The sequence below is a fragment of the Rhodamnia argentea genome, chromosome 9 (genome assembly GCF_020921035.1).
Source record: "Rhodamnia argentea isolate NSW1041297 chromosome 9, ASM2092103v1, whole genome shotgun sequence".
NCBI classification, from domain to species: Eukaryota; Viridiplantae; Streptophyta; class Magnoliopsida; order Myrtales; family Myrtaceae; genus Rhodamnia; species Rhodamnia argentea.
This window is the reverse complement of record NC_063158.1, coordinates 457718-474050: the sequence shown is the minus strand read 5'-3', so window position 1 is coordinate 474050 and position 16333 is coordinate 457718. Positions and strand designations below refer to the sequence as shown.

Genomic DNA, 16333 nt, shown 5'->3' with positions numbered 1-16333 from the left:
TCAAAAGACTTACAATCTTATGCATTGTGGCATAAATGACTTGGCCATATATATATAGGGAAAGAGTGGAAACAATTACAAAAATTTCCAGTAGTTTTCCTTTTTCCAGTAGTTCTCTCTCTCTCTTTTTATAGTTTCCATTTCGATTATTTTTTAGATCAACAAAGGCTATTATTCAGAAGGTTATTATTCGATGGATGCATTTGTTGTTCTACAGATATACTTCTTCGTATAATTGTTTCATATATTATGCACGGACTAAGGAGTATTTAAGAGAATAAAGAATAAAAATAATTAATTTTTCAGTACGACAACCTACATAATTTGTCGGAATTTTTCTGTGGAAATATCTTTTGATTTGTCATCAAGTTTGGAATCGATGTCCCAAATAGAAATAGGAATAGGTAATTTGCACGACATCTATAACAGAAAGAAGGCTCTCACTTATCCCCATCTTCTGGACCACGCGCCAAGCGAGGGATCGTCGCACCACGCGCTTATTAATCTCCCAGTTTCCGTTCATTCTCACGCAGACGATCCATCCCCGCACTCCCCTCCCCTCCCCTCCCGCTCCGCTCTTCACTCCTCGTCTCCGTCCTTTTGCCTTTGGATGCTCCGAGGCCTCGCTCCGTCTCTCTCCGCCTTCCACACTGCACCAGCTCGGATCGAGGTACTCTGAAACCCTAATTCGCCGTCCCGCTTCCGCCCGCCTCTCGTCGCTTCCGACGATTTGCTTTTTGTTGTTATGAACCCTAGCTTCATCGGCGCCGAAACGCACTCGTTCCCCGCGCGAGGATTGGCGCCGTCCGGTTTCGATTCCCTATTCTTCGTCGCCGTTCTTTGCTTCCTGGTCTGTGTTCCTAGGTTGAGTAGGCGGTTGGGTTGATGTGCTGAAGGCTCCGTTAGTGTCAGCCTCAGCTGTTATTTTGCTGCATTGGCATTAAAGATTAGCTTTGCGTACGTAGCTATAGAATCTCTAGTCTGTGGTCGTTGCGAATATGTAGGCCAAAATTCGTAGTCTCTGTGGTTGCTGATTCTTCGGAATGATGTTGCAGCTTCTGATCCGGCTTGGGGGATTCCTGAAGTTCTTATGCGTTGTTCGGTTTAGAGAATAACAGCAAGGATGTTTGGCGGAACTAGCCGTGAGTATTTTCTCTAGATTTTTAGTCTCTTCAGCAGGGTGGCTTGCTTGATTGAACTATTGAATCTTTTGTTTGTTGCCAATGCCTATTCCCTGCGATGGTGCTGCCTTCTTTTTTTTTATGGATTTTTCGTCAGTTTGTGTTTCGTGAAAGTTCCCTTGCGTGATGGATTATGACATTTTCCTTAACTTACATATTGCCGATTTCCAACCTTTTGTTGTCTGATGAATTTTTTGAAGTGCTTTTCTCTTATGTATGCCTCGAGTATCCAGCAGCGTGTTTACCTCTTTTTTCTTCATAAACTTTCCTCAGTTATTTTCATTTTTATTTTTGATCGAAATGAACTTTTCTCGGTTAATCCAATTCATCTTTAGCATATCGTTGCGACAGTGCTATTTTATTTGCTATGACTTCTCGCTGGACACATGAAAATCCTACTTGTTGAGATAGCATTGTCAGATACTTCTTCTAGAGCATTGAATGTCTGTTGCTTGTTATTATTCGGCCATGTGTATCTGTTTCTTTACATAAATGCTACTTTTTAGTATCGGTTGGTAGATTTGGATCTGGATTTTCTCTCATCTTTAGCTACAAGGATTATGTGCTTGTCTTGTTTTAAGTGTTACTTTTACTGTCACCTTCTTTGTTTATGTTAATTTGGAATGTTTTTTGCAGCTTTTGGGCAATCATCTAGCAGTCCTTTTGGGTCCCAATCAGTCTTTGGGCAGGCAAGTAACCCAACAAATCCTTTTGCCCCAAAACCTTTTGGGAGCCCAAACCCTTTTGGCACTCAAACGGGGAGCTCCATGTTCGGTGGAACTTCAACTGGGGTTTTTGGTGCTTCTCAACCCTCTTCTAATTTTTCTACTGCGACTGCCTTTGGTGCTTCATCTTCACCATCTTTTGGAACTTCAACACCCACTTTTGGAAGCTCTTCCTCAGCTTTTGGTGGTAAGTGATCAGTTATTTCCCTCCTGATCATGAGGAATCTCTGAAAGTGAACTTACACATAGGCATTTGATAGGGCGCTCATTGTTTCTTTGATATGGGAAGAATATTTGTATTTGGATTTTGATAGCTATGGGACAAGTTGAAGAGTATGTCGAATTTTATCCTATAACTTTCCTTTCTTTTCTTTTTTTGCTTGGAAAATTGAGAGGCAAGTGATAGTTGTTGGTCTTCTATTCAAGTGCAGCAGAAGCCAAAATGCAAGGACCTTAGATTATGTTTCTTTTGTAGAAAGGTGCACTAGGGGTTTGGAGATGCCATATTTGAATCAGCTGTATTTTTTAAATTTAAAGTGCATAGGATCTTCTTGGAATGCAAAATGCCACATAAGCTCAAGGAAACTCAAGGGTCTAAGGAGGGAAGGCGTGTTTCTTATGTACCTATGCGTGAAATGAGCGCAATCATGATGAGAACTTGTCCAAGATGATTTGGGCATGTGGTTTTTGCTTTCGTGATTCCCCTGAAACGTGGCCATACATATAGTGATATGAGGATCGAAATTCTTAGATGCATGGGACGATGGTGCAAATGTATAGCTAAACCCGCTGAATGTGACAAGATTTATAGGTTCTGGTCCTCAGACGCAAGTTGAACAGTTTCCATTTGTGTCATTCCCACTAAATATCTCCTACCAAATGACTTCCGTTTCTCATGTTTGTTATATGATGCGCTTTGAACTACCTTTTCTCATGTTCATTTGTGTTGTGACGACATTTGATCAAAAGTTAAAAAAGTGATTGTTCAAGCAGTGGTAAAAAAATTCCCAATGTGGAATGTACAAACTCCATGTTAGCTAATGCTTTCATGGAAGTTGGAAATCAGTCAAAAAGGAGAGAATTTGTTCAGTACAAATGAGCGCTTCAAGCTTGCAAAGTATTGAACAATGTTAATCCTAAATGTGTTCAAGAGCAAGAAATGCTTATTGATTTTTTTATTGAAGCATAAGGTTCTTTTCGAAGCTTTGCCTTGAAGAATGTTGAGTTGTCAGAATTGGACTATTGCAAATTATTTGTAGATGGATTTGTTTTCCTTTTCTCCAATGTGAGTACTGGACAGTTTGTCTAAATGGGAATGTCGAATCTGATTGTGTTACTTTTTCACGATAATTCATCTCTAGAATAGATGAGCAACTAACCGTAGCTAGCCTTGAGCTTAACGAAAATAAATTTGAATTTAGTTTCCACTGCCTGCTTCACATGCACCTTGCCTACTGTTTGCTGATGCTAGTTATCGCAAGTGGCATTGATTGCAGAGGGATCTATAGTACTTTAGCTGGTTCATTCAATCAATGTCTACTTCCCAATTGATAATCCTTCTGTTCTTCCTTACTGGAAGTTTGCATTTTAGTCACAATTCTCTTTTCTTTGGTCTTATTCCAATACTCAGTCACCTGGCTATTGTGTACTTCAAGAGTCATAGTCCTTACTGAACCAGTAGTCAAATTTGGATCCTTTTTCTTTCCATTGTTCAAATGCAGTTGTTTCTCCATTTTTCTGGCTTACAAGCTGAGAAATAATAGTCATCTTTTTTAACAGGATCTTCTCCTTTTGGACAAAAGCCTACTTTTAGTGGGTTTGGTTCGACGCCTCAAACGAGTCCTTTTGGAAGCACAAGTCAGCCATCACAGCCAGCATTTGGGAGCAATGCTTTTGGTTCCTCCCCCGCCTTTGGCGCATCAAGTCAGTCAGCATTTGGCAGTACAAGCACTCCACCCTTTGGTTCTGCTAGTACCCCTCCATTTGGAGCTACTGCTTCTGCCTTTGGACAAGCAAGCACTCCTGCCTTTGGTGCTACAAGCACCCCTGCCTTTGGTTCAACTACCACTACATTTGGTAGCACAGGGACTGCATTTGGCTCATCAACCGCCCCAGGGTTTGGTACTGGGGGAGCTTTTGGGACTTCCAGTACCCCACTTTTTGGACCTTCTAGTAACCCTGCATTTGGCGCATCTAATACTCCTTTATTTGGCGCTTCAAGTACCACTGCTTTTGGTGCATCAAATACCCCGGCTTTTGGTGCTCCAAGTACCCCAGCCTTTGGTGCTTCCAGTACTCCAGCTTTTGGTGCTTCAAGTACTCCAGCTTTTGGTGCCTCAAGTACACCTGCTTTTGGGTCTTCTAGTAGTCCATCCTTTAGTTTTGGCACTTCTTCTGCTTTTGGCCAATCAACCTCTGCATTTGGTGGCAATCCATTTGGAACTACGTCACCCCCTTTTGGATCCCAGATTGGTGAGTCTTGTAAAATGAGTTGATTTTGCTTCACGAATGTTTTGGATACTATTGTCTTCCCATTACCCACCTTGAATATCAAGCCTGCCTGAAAAAAGGCTGGTTTACCAGATATTGTGTCACAGCTTGCTATTATAGCTTATGAATAAAATTTTACTGCAGTGTACTGGCTCATTATAAGAATTTGGTCTTCTCACATTACTTGTCATGCAGGTGCCCAGGCCACAACACCTTTTGGAATTGGGCAATCAACTTTTGGAGGTCAGCGTGGGGGAAGTAGAGTTTCTCCTTACACACCGACAACTGAGGCTGAGAGTAGTGGGGCTCAATCAGCTGGTAAGCTAGAGTCAATATCGGCAATGCCCGTATATGTTGATAAGAGCCATGAGGAGCTTAGATGGGAGGATTATCAAGCAGGAGATAAAGGTGCAGCCCTCATATTGTTCTTTCTGTATAAGTTTTGGCTTTAGCCGTATTGACTGTATGCTAACCTGGCATAATTTTCAGGTGGACCAAATCCTGCTGGTCAATCTGCTGGTCCTATTGGCTTCGGCGCACCTTCTTCAACTCCTTCGCCGGCATTTAGTCAATCATCTCCTTTTCCTTCCAACACAACCTCCAATCCTTTTGCTTCTAAACCCTTCAGCGGTACTGGGTTTGGATCCTCGGGTACACCTAGCAATTCACTTTTTGGTTCTTCAACTGCGTCAACTGCACCTTCCTTGTTTGGATCAACTACAACTCCTGCATTTGGTGCCAGTTCATCTCCATCCATTTTTTCTACATCAGGCCCTTCTGCTTTCAGTTCATCACCAGCATTTTTTAGTTCTCCAACTATGGGGAGCACTCCGTTTGGCTCTGGTTTTACCTCTCAGTCCTCCCCATTATATTCATCTACTACGCCATCCTTTGGCCAGGCTGGCTCTGCCTTTGGACAGAGCACTTCTACTTTTGGACAGACCACGCCTCTCTTTGGACAGACTCCATCTCCTTTTGGTCAGACAACCACTCCTTCCTTAGGTCAAACAAACATGTTCAGCACGCCTGCTAGTGGGTTTGGGGGAAGTATGTTCCCAAGTACTTCTCTTCATCCTTCTACAACTCCAGCTGGATTCAGTCAGATAACTGTAAGTTGATTTTGATGAAAATTTATTGCAGCATCATATGTGTAGTTTCTGCTTTTTGCAGTTTTATTTCTTCTTGTATAATTGTTAAGTTCTTCTCCTCCTTTTGATACTATATTTAGTTAACACAGTTTTACTTCTTCTCTTTTAATCACATGTGATGTTGTATCTGCAGCCCTCCTTCTCGACTCCCTTTCAACCATCTCAACCCGCCCAAACAACCGGTCCTTTTAGTTTTGGCAACTTGGGTCAGACACAAACAGGTTACTTGAGTTTATTAAATTATCTGTGTCTTTTCTTTTGGTGTCAATAAATGAATTTGTATGTCTATTATGCTGATTTTATTTCTTTCTGTGGTGTCAGCTGGTACCAGTGGTTTTGGTAGCCAAAATATATTTGGCCAGAGCAATCTCGGAAATCTGTGCGTCCTTTTGCACCATGCTCATGCTTTATTTGTATAACTGCATTGGGTCTGCCTCACCCAATTTGGCGCTAGCTGTGTTTTAATATTAGTTGTATTATCTTTTCACTCTTTTGTTGCTTGCTTACTACTCTTCACTGGCCAGTAAAGAGAGAATTTTGCACTGTGCAATTAATTAATGATGCCATGCCCATGCTCAACAGGTCGGCCAACCTAACCCCTGCCGTAATGCAACCAGTTCCTGTCACTAATCCATTCGGAACCCTTCCTGCCATGCCTCAAGTATCAATTGGTCGAACTGGGACTAGTTCTTCTATTCAGTACGGAATTTCCAGCATGCCAGTAAGTGAAGATGATCTTGCTACATGAGACGATTACAAGCTTGTTCACCTGTTTGAATTTCTTCGTTTGTTTCTCCAAAATGGAAGACTACTTTCCATTTGGTTGCTAATTTTGCGCTTTTTTTTTTTGGGTAAGCTTGTGCCGTGTAGAAACTGATTAATCTTTTAAATCCTGTTGTCTAGGTGGTGGAAAAACCTGCTTCTGTCCGTATATCCTCTTTATTAACATCCCGACATTTGTCACAAAGGCGGATTAGGTTGCCTGTAAGGAAATACCACCCTAAGAGTGATGCGCCAAAGGTGAAAATGGATTTACTTATGTGTGCTATACTTGTTGCATATTCTAGAACATTGATCTAGTGATGGGACAATATCAGAGCTGTTCTCCCTTTGGCCAGAGAGTACTGGGAATATGCATTTTCTGCTCAATAACTCTTTTCTGATGTGCTATGATCAAAACCTCACTTTTGTATTGCCATTCCAGGTTCCCTTTTTTAGTGAGGATGAAGAAACACCTAGCACACCAAAGGCTGATGCTCTTTTCATTCCTCGGGAAAATCCGAGGGCTCTGGTTATCCGTCCATCTGAGCAGTGGCCTTCAAGAACTCGCACAGAGAAACCATCTCCATTGAAGGACACATCTGGACCCAGGCAGGAAAACGGTGAGGTTCTTATGTCTTGGTCTTGCTGTATATTTCTGTAACTTCGACGAATGATAACTGGTGATTTTTGTTGCTTTTGATGACATCTCATTTTCATCATAAGATGCTCAGTTATGATTTGCTTTTTCATCCTCTTGTGCTTCACAAAGTGATTTTATATATCTCTTCCAAAATGATTTAATTTCTGACAAGAACTAACACGTTTATATATGATTAAATAGGGCCTAATACCCCCCAAAAAAAAATCTAACTTTAACATTTGTGATAATTATATCCAAATTTTTTTTTGTCTCATAAAAAACCTCCAACTTTTATTTTTGTCCCAATTCTACCGGTCTAATACAAAAAAAAACCTTCAACTTTAGCATCTTTTCCAATTATATCCAAAATTTTTTGTCTCATAAAAAAATCCTCAACTTTTGCTTTTATCCCAATTCTACCACCGTCTGTCTTCCGTCCATAATCACCATTAGTTAATCCTACGTGGCTCGAGTTTTATCGCTGAACTTACCAATAAATCTTCGAAATTTAGAAACAGTAGGTTTCGGGGACGACAGGGTTTTAGATTGTTAGTCCAAATATCTCCATGTCTAACCATTTTTTTGGGCTGCTAAGTATCGAAAAGGATATGAAACGTGCCGTATTGAGTGACTTTATATCTCCCGGCAATATGTAGGGGAAACAAACTACAGAAGATAAGTTCGGGAGTTTTTTCATGTCAGCTTTACCGAGGTGTAATTTATTAACTACATGAAAATGCCACATAGGATTAACTAATGGTGATTATGGACGGAAGGCTAACGATGATAGAATTGGGACAAAAGTATCGGTTGGAGGTTTTTTAGGAGATCCAAAAAAAAAAAAAAAAGGATATAATTGGGACATATGCTAAGGTTTGAGGGTTTTTTTGGTACTAGGCTGGTATAATTGGGACAAAAAGCTTCTCCTAACATATTATCCTGTTGGTAATGAAAAGCTTCTCCTGACAAAGCCGACATGTTTGTGTTTGATACTACTTTCTCTAACGATCTTTAGTGTAATTCGGGACGACAAAGTAGTCTCCCCGAAGGCGACTCCAATAACAGGGATGTTACTGTTTTGCAAATATGCAGAATTGGTTTCATTAGACGACGTGAAGTATGTAAACCAACATGATTTATACTGTAGATCCGAAGATCTTGCATGATTAACTTAATTATTATTTCCAACTAGCAACAGGAGGTCCAGATGAAAACGGTCGTGTGAAGGATCAAACAGATCATATTAGAGGCAGCCACAAATCAAATGGAGTCCATGATGATCACTCTGTTCAGAAAGGTGACTCCTCGATGACGCTCAATGGACACAGGGCTGGTGAGGCTGCAATAGCGTATGAGCATGGTGCAGACATTGAGGCACTAATGCCCAAGCTTCGTCACTCTGATTACTACACTGAACCTCGAATCCAAGAGCTGGCTGCCAAGGAAAGGGCTGAGCCAGGTTTCTGCCGCCGTGTCAAGGACTTTGTCGTGGGGCGGCATGGTTATGGAAGTATCAAGTTCATGGGTGAGACTGATGTTCGACGGCTTGATCTTGAAGCCATTGTCCAGTTTAACAACCGAGAGGTGATTGTTTACTTGGATGACAACAAGAAACCTCCTATTGGACAAGGTCTCAATAAGCCAGCTGAAGTGACACTTCTTAACATCAAGTGTTCCGACAAGAAGACTGGACAACAGTGGACAGAAGGGCCTAAAACAGAGAAGTACAAGGAACTGCTCAAGAAGAAGGCCGAGGATCAAGGTGCTGAGTTTGTGTCGTATGACCCTGTCAAGGGAGTGTGGAAGTTTAAGGTCAGCCACTTCAGTAAGTACAAGCTTGAAGATGAATTTGATGATTGGAATGTATCTGCTGCCTCTGAGACCTGATCTAAGAAAAATGGACGGTTGAGATATTGTAATTTTGGATCTTGTGGGAAGCAGTTTTGGGTTTTGTACAGCACCAGCATGATGTTTTGAATGGTGTTTCGTTGGGCTTTGTAGTCTATATTTTGCTTGTTTTCTGCTGGTATCCGATATCTTTCCCAATCCTCTGTAGTTTTCTGTTTCTTTCTTTATGACTTGAAACTGTATTTTGGGCTGGTGCCATAAAAGATTTGTGGAAAAGAACGTGTATTTACGAAATTGTACGAGAATGGAGATAATTTCGCATGCTTCATGGTCACTTTGGCCATACCTCTAATTTTTTTTTTCCTTTTTCTTTTTCCGACTGGGTGGTGCCGTCTGTAATTGGACTGCGTCCTGAACAGAAAGGGATTTTTGAGAGGAAGGGCTCATGCCCCATCGATGGTGAGCCGGGTCTGGCTGTTAATGATACGAGTCTGGCTGTCATGGTCTCGATTCCAGGTTGGAGGTCCTGAGTTTGGGCACTGGGGGTCCTGTTTCAGGTCCTTCCAGGCCTCAATCCGGACCCCTGAGTTCGGGGGGAATTCGAGTCTGAGTGTTGGGGAGTTCGAGTCCAGCTGTCAAGTACCTTCTGGAGTTGGATTCGGCATCCGGGCATTGGGTCCCAACTCCAGTGTCTCGCGTCGGTGTCCAAACTTGTCACTGGTTTGCGATGGGGTATGATAGCCGGCTCTAGGGTACAATGCTTGTGTGCTAGGCGGTTTCTCATGCAGCAAGTAAATAGGAGGGCCAATGGAGAATGAACGCGAACGAGCCACTCGTGCATTCAGCTCACCGGTACAAGGATTGTGTAAGAATACAGAAGGACTCGAGGAAGGGGGGCTTAACGAGTAGAGTTGTCTTGGTTGTGGCCCGATAAAGCATTTTAAGCGTTTGCTGTTCTTGGGCGATGTGATATTATTCTCTATGCTTAAAAATGGCATGTTGCTAAAATTAAATCATAAAAAGGTTAGTGCTAATAAAAATTCTCGGGAACCTGTTAATCATATCAAATAGAGCTATAACACGATCAATATGATATGGAAATAACAAAAAATCTTTATTTAAATGTATAAGAAGTGTCCCAGAGCACTCCTTAACATACTTCATTGATCTCTATCGAAGAAAATTACATTCTTATACCAATATCCCTAGCCTAGAAGCAAGCGGGCGCCGAAGTGATAATAAAGCTTGGGCAGTGACACCAGGTTCCCGTGTACGGCACAACGACCCGAGCTCATGTGTCGGTAATCTAGATGTCTATGTCGGGGGCGGCGAGACTTGAGTTCAGTGGCTGCGATCTTAGTTTTGGTGGTTGGGTCGGGCCACTAAGGTATCGGGTCAGGCCCTTGGGTTGGGCCGTTGATGTCACAGGTCGAGGCATCCTATCCCGATCGTCGGAGACAAGTCGGATGGGTTCGATCACAGGTTGACGGGCCCAACAGTTATGGACTGGAGTCAATGTTGGGCATTGCGGTCTGGGGTTTAAAGGTTGGGGACTTGGGTCCAAGCTCTAAAGTCCTGACTCAAGCTGCTTAGAGTGTGTTACAACAAATGAAATATTCCGTCTGATGACTCGAGTCAAAGGTGTTGTCTCGATTCAAATTCAAATCTAGTCAAGAGATGACATTCGATTTTTTACTAGTGAGAACCATTTTTTCCATAACTTAAGTATAAACATTCATTGATAATGAAAACATATTTCATTTGCTAATTTTCTAAATCACCGCCCAAAAACGAGGAATGAGAAAATTGTTCTTGACCATCGTCAATCCACCCAACAAAAGGATCCAAGTTCCTCCGAGAAATGATCTTGACATGCCAGATGTGTTGACTCGCTTAATTAACTGCGAATTTGCTTTACATTCCATGATGGAGTAAATCTATCGGACGTATCCCAATTGTTCATGCGATTCAACTAGTTAAAAAATTCTTGAATTTCTAGTTCGCTTGTGCCTCGGATTGGTGCTTGAGGAAGCCTGAACACCAAACCCAAAGCATCGAGACTGAGTGATGCCAGAAACATGATTCTGAACGAATAAAATTGTGCCGGACATCAGACCAGTGATGGAAGGCCTCCGCCTCGTTTCGAGCATGCGCACATCGTTCTCGTTTCATTAATTGGAGGAATTTGTTCCTCAAGAAAGACTTGAGAAATACTCTTTGTGATTGTACACAAATCCCAAACCAAAGCATACAATCTCGCACCGTCGTGGCCCTCCTTTTCCCTTGGGAGCTTCGGCTTATGGGAAATTCCTGTTTGAACTCACTCTTGAGAGCAACATACGGAACCAAAAAAAAAAAAAAAAAAATTGAGAGAGAGCAAGACATGTATTGGATCTCGGTCAAGAAAACACGCTTCTTTGTGTTTTCTCCAATGCAATTTTTCTTTTTTCGATTGTCACCTTGGATTTGGACCGACAAAATATCATATGGGAAAATTCCATGCTCCGTTAGAAAGACATAGAAGGATCGTGGAACTCTTGGGTCCTAAAATCCAATCAAGCAAAAAGAAAATCCAGCTCCACGTTTGTCATATGAACCTGTATGGTCATATGAACCTGTATGGATTACAGAGAAACTCAATGGGTTGCAGTTATTGATCTATTAGATGCGTTTATCAAGGAAAGGTGGAATTTTATGTGAAAAGTGAAATAAGCAACGGTTGTATCCTCTATGAAATGCATTCATAGAGATAGGAATGCTTATCCATGTTCGTTATACCAAAAATGGGAAAAAAGAAAAAAATTGAGGTCAATCATCACCTTTACTACAGGATTTATCATCAGTCACTGCATTTTTTGATAAGTTCGTTGATGTTCTTGACCAAGAAACTGATATGATCTGATTCTGCACCCACAACAGATTCGCAGCATGAAGGGTACACACAAGGCGTTCCTCTCAAAAAAGGCGATTTAAGGCAAACAAGTGTCTGAAACAAAGGCATTTGCAAGATCTTTCTTCAATCAATGATGATCACCTCATAATGCTTACACGTATTTTAACTCAGATAAAACCAGCAGTAGATTCAAGGGTCTACAACAAAATGTGGACATCTTGCATTTCAAGCCATTGCAACATGGCCATGTAAAGCAACCTGGCAAAACATGAAAAGAAGAATTGAATGAGAAGCTGTGGCGTTGAATCCTAACCTTCTCGCTCCGCAGAAATGGACTGACATTGAACAAAAGGTCTTTCTTCACACTAATAAATCCAAGTCACCATTTAAAAAAGAAAAATGGGCAGAGTACACACAACTATATTTTCAGCATCAGCACAACATACCCATTAATCAACCACCATGGCTTCAGAGCCTCCATTAGCATCCTCCAATCCATTCTTCTGTTCTTCTGCGGCAATCCGCATCTCCTCAATCAAATACTTTTGATCTTCCTCTAAAGTAGTCTGTAGCTCCTCCACCTACATATATACATAGGAACCGAAAATTGTTCAAGATGAATACTTATGCAGAATTCACCAAGTGGAATAGTTAATCATCTGTAAGAGGAAACAATCTTAAATTTGTTGGAAAGAACGGTCATATACTAGAGGAATAAATAGCATCTAGCAGGTATGACCACTGGCGGAGGAATTTGTTATAAAGGTTAGGCCAAAGTAAGACCAACTCCAGAGGAATCCCACCAAAAGCCGAAAAAAATGACATAATAATAGTACCATATCTCAAGACAAAACTGCGATGCACATTATTCCAACATAAGAGCTTCTCAATTTGGCAAAGACTTCAATCATATGTTTATGGGGTTAGAGTACATAACAAAGAGAGAGATGTGAGAGTGCTAGAGGAACAATAAATATGGAGCTCTGTGTTCTGTTGAATTTGTAAGCAAACTGGTTATCTGAGGACACGCATGGTTATATACTAGTTCTATCAATGCACTAGATACTAGCTTGACTACAAGATAAGTTACAAGGACAGTCTTAAATCATGCTTATCACAAGTCTTTTAAACATATCATGTCAAGCAGTTAGGAAAAGCAAGTGCTGATTCAAATATCAACATTTGCCACATACCACATGCAATAACAAGGAAAATTGCTTTCTCCTAAGCTCAAGCATTCTTGAACTTGCTGTATTCTCAGCCTCAAGAGCTGCAATCTCTGTCTCCAGCTCTGTAATGATCTTCTGTGTCTCCGATCTTGGTGGCTGCATAGCAATCAACTTTCTAATTGCCTCACACTCCTCTTTATGCTTCCTCTCAATCTTACTCTCCTCAAGTTGCTTCTTCAGCTCTTCTATATCAGTCTGTGCCTGCAGAATCTGCCTGTTGATCTCATCTTTCAACTCATTGAAATTATCCTTCTCTCTGACGTTAGCACCAACAACCGCCTTGCTCTTCAGAAGAGGAATCTCAAAAGTAGAAAGCTCCTGTAAGAAGGCTCTAGACAATTTCTCACACTCACCATAGTTATCTTCATCCTTCTCAACTTCTACGACAAAGGAGGTGAATTTCTTTTGAAGTTTCTTCAACGGCGGTTCACCTCTTGTTGTTGTAGTTCGCGTTAATAGTCTATGCTTAATGATTATATCATCTTCAAGAGGGCCAAATGCATAATTTGCTGCCATCGTTTCCCCCCTCCCCGAAACTTTCCTTCCCTTTGCAGACATCTAGCCAGCTGAAGCAGATGGGCTATCCAATACTGAAATAGAACTGTTTCTGCAGTTGTTACAAACATCTGGAATGATCAACAAGCAGTAACCTTACTGATAACCAAAACCGCACAATAGATGCAAATACGGTTGCATGCATAAGACAAGCAAGTATTTGACCCAAACTAACCAGCATCTCGGATAGCACGATGTATCAAATATATTCTAGACACTGAAACAGGCAGGTTTTTTGAACATCCTGATTTACGCAACTGGCTTCAACTAAATATGCTGAAAGTTTCAAACTTTCAAGTCAAATTTCTTTGAGAAATTTTCACGAACATCTAGCGGGCAATTATGACAAAGCCGAAACAAATTCAAATTTCATTTTCCAGCTCCAGCATATTCTCTTTACTGCATAATCCAATTAACCCAAAACAGAGTCCAAGCAAATTTTATCTTCCTGTACCAGCCATCTTCCCGGAACCAACACCATAGAGCAAATCCACCCCTCCCCACAACCCGCCCACCTTCCAAACCCAGAAAAATGGCTTTAAAAGAAAACCTAGGTTGAGAAGGGATTCAAATTCAAATCAATTATCTCTCATCGTTCGTCTCGTAGTCACCAAAAATGGTAGATTAAATAAAAAAATAAAACCATAATGACAAGGGGCTTAAGAGACTCTGACATAGCGACACGCTCACCAACAAATAAGGCAGTCGAACGATGAAGGAAATTCGAATCAGGGGATGGTTTCGTTGATAATGAGGCAGAGAGAACGAAGACGCACCCTGTGAGCCTTCGACTCGGCTGAGCTGAGACGACCGGGCACAAACCAAGGAGATAAAGAAGCCCACTGCGCTTACAAGACTGAATAGCGAACTATGAAAACGGTGGACGAATTCACATCCTTAACCAAAGAAATAGCTGAGTCAAGCACGACTATCAACACGTGACACCCACGTGCATTAATTTTTTCTAGTGAAAATTACGAGTTTTAGTCTCATGCCCAATGTTCAATTTACATTCGCATGTATTGTCTTAGGTTCCGTTCGTTTCGCCCGTTCATTTTTATAAGTGATTCGAGTGATTATTTTTTTAAAAAATATTTTCCACATCATTTATTTTTCGCGAAACAAACTAGGATTAGTAACGGAACTAGCATGATATTTTTTCCCGACGATATAGCTTAAGTACATACATTGCAATTTGTCAAATCTTCTAATAAGAGTGCATGAAACCAATGTCGGCTAATAAAGAGTGTTATCTATGTTTGCGAGTTCATATAATCGGATTGATGATGACTGGGTTAGTGTCTACAAAAATATTTAGACATAAAATTGCGATCGATAATGAAAGTATTATTCATTAACTAATTATTTCAAGTGGTCTCAAGGAGATATTTTTCAAATCATTTAATTTTCGCAAAACAAATGGAACCTAAATTCTCTAAGAATTTCCATAATTTCAGCTAAAATGATCCAAAAAAAAAAAAAACCCAAAAAGATTGATCAATCATCGGTAATAAATACCGCACGAAAGCGCAAGCAGTTAATTTGACTAGCTCTTTCATTTGATTGTATCATTCTCCCAAGTAAGCAGTGATCACTAGGCAAAGTTCAGGCTCAAGAACAGAACTTTGTCAATTGGAGATTAGATCGCCCTTAGTTGATTTCGGCAAAACCGCGTTGTGTGCTTTCCTGATGCAGAATTGAAAAATTGTGCTAAGATCCTAAGATCGTAATTTTTTTTTTCGGCACACCGATAGAAGGGAGAAGTATACCAGAAGTGTCAAAAGTTGTGTATGACGCTTACCTTAGTGCCAAAAATTTCGGCCATATCATTCAAGTGTCAAATCGGAGAAAAAACGATCATTTAAGTGCTTTCGATGAGAAATTTCGATCAAAATGAATACGTAGCAGTTTTAATTAAAATTTTTATATGAGTTGATATTATATTTAAAAAAACACCCATACAGGTGGACTTGCAAAAATGACACCGCATCATCCAATGAGGCACCATGTCCAAAATGGCACCGTTTCGTTTTACGGTTCAATCACAAAAATGAAGCCGTCCCTAAGACTCTGAAAAATGACGTTGTACCGCACAGCACCATCACTTGGACGACGCCCTTCCTTCTGTTGTTCAACCCTCGGTCACCAATCAAGCCTTTCCATTTGACAATTCCTCATCGTCGTCGCCGCTTGTCTGATTGTGGGGATGCCATTACCTAGTTGTGGGACTGAGTTTGATAGGTTTTATGTTTTCGCTGACACATGCAGATGGGGATTTTTGGCTGGTTGTAGAAGAGTTATAGGATTGGATGGATGTTTTTTGAAAGGTTAATGCAAGGGGGAGTTGTTGATTGCCATTGAAAGTGATGCCAATAACCAAATATTAGGAAAAGTACACTAGAAGTGCCATAACTTGTGTACGGCGTTCACTTGAGTGCCATAACTTTCAAAACATTCACTTAAGTACCATAACTTTTAAGAATCGTTTACTTGAGTGCTACGTCGGAGCAAAATCGTTCACTTGAGTACTACGAGAACTTTTCCGACGTGTCACGTCGGCTTTTCGGCGTGCCACGTCGCCTTTCCGGCATCTATAGTAACTTTTCCGACGTGCTACGATAATTTTTCCGGGATCTACAGTAACTTTTCAAGCTGCCACATCGGCTTTTCCGGCTGCCACGTCAACATGGCACTCAAGTGAACGATTTTTAAAAGTTATGACACTTAAGTGAACGTTTTGAAAGTTATGGCACTCAAGTGAACACCGTACAAAAGTTATGGCACTTCTGATGTACTTTTCTCCCAAATATTTATAATAGTTTGGGCTATTGTTAAGGTAGAGAATAAGGACACTTGGTCATT

The 16333-nt window shown here is 41.0% G+C and overlaps 2 protein-coding genes across 6 annotated transcripts; one reads left to right on the top strand and one right to left on the bottom strand.

Moving 5' to 3' along the window:
- The first annotated feature begins 512 nt into the window (after positions 1 to 512).
- On the top strand, positions 513 to 9128 carry LOC115740830 (nuclear pore complex protein NUP98A). Of its 4 annotated transcripts, none has more exons than XM_030674441.2 (12): positions 513 to 670; positions 1056 to 1142; positions 1818 to 2093; positions 3686 to 4378; positions 4592 to 4804; positions 4886 to 5505; positions 5678 to 5765; positions 5866 to 5923; positions 6127 to 6265; positions 6448 to 6564; positions 6749 to 6926; positions 8139 to 9128. In XM_030674441.2, exons 2-12 carry the CDS (start codon positions 1124 to 1126, stop codon positions 8831 to 8833), a joined length of 3096 nt encoding a protein of 1031 aa, XP_030530301.2. In that variant the 5' UTR covers positions 513 to 670; positions 1056 to 1123; the 3' UTR covers positions 8834 to 9128. The 4 variants fall into 4 exon arrangements, with proteins under 4 accessions (XP_030530301.2, XP_048140963.1, XP_030530300.2 ...); XM_048285006.1 differs by having other exon boundaries at positions 537 to 799; positions 8145 to 9128; XM_030674440.2 differs by having other exon boundaries at positions 537 to 799.
- A 2681-nt stretch (positions 9129 to 11809) lies between these two features.
- Positions 11810 to 14358, bottom strand: LOC115740857 (THO complex subunit 7A-like). Of its 2 annotated transcripts, none has more exons than XM_048285692.1 (3): positions 14248 to 14358; positions 12881 to 13524; positions 11810 to 12268 (listed from the first exon to the last, which is right to left on the bottom strand). In XM_048285692.1, exons 2-3 carry the CDS (start codon positions 13472 to 13474, stop codon positions 12137 to 12139), a joined length of 726 nt encoding a protein of 241 aa, XP_048141649.1. In that variant the 5' UTR covers positions 13475 to 13524; positions 14248 to 14358; the 3' UTR covers positions 11810 to 12136. The 2 variants fall into 2 exon arrangements, with proteins under 2 accessions (XP_048141649.1, XP_048141650.1); XM_048285693.1 differs by having other exon boundaries at positions 12881 to 13523; positions 14146 to 14255.
- Between the last annotated feature and the right edge of the window lie 1975 nt (positions 14359 to 16333).

Bases quoted from the DNA above. Each gene is read 5' to 3' on its own strand.
- LOC115740857 (XM_048285692.1), bottom strand. From the start codon at position 13,474: ATGTCTGCAAAGGGAAGGAAAGTTTCGGGGAGGGGGGAAACGATGGCA. The intron at 12,269-12,880 runs GTATGTGGCAAA...GTATATATGTAG, and splicing joins TTTCCTTGTTATTGCATGTG to GTGGAGGAGCTACAGACTAC.
- LOC115740830 (XM_030674441.2), top strand. The intron at 5,506-5,677 runs GTAAGTTGATTT...TTGTATCTGCAG, and splicing joins CTGGATTCAGTCAGATAACT to CCCTCCTTCTCGACTCCCTT. The intron at 5,924-6,126 runs GTGCGTCCTTTT...CATGCTCAACAG, and splicing joins CAGAGCAATCTCGGAAATCT to GTCGGCCAACCTAACCCCTG.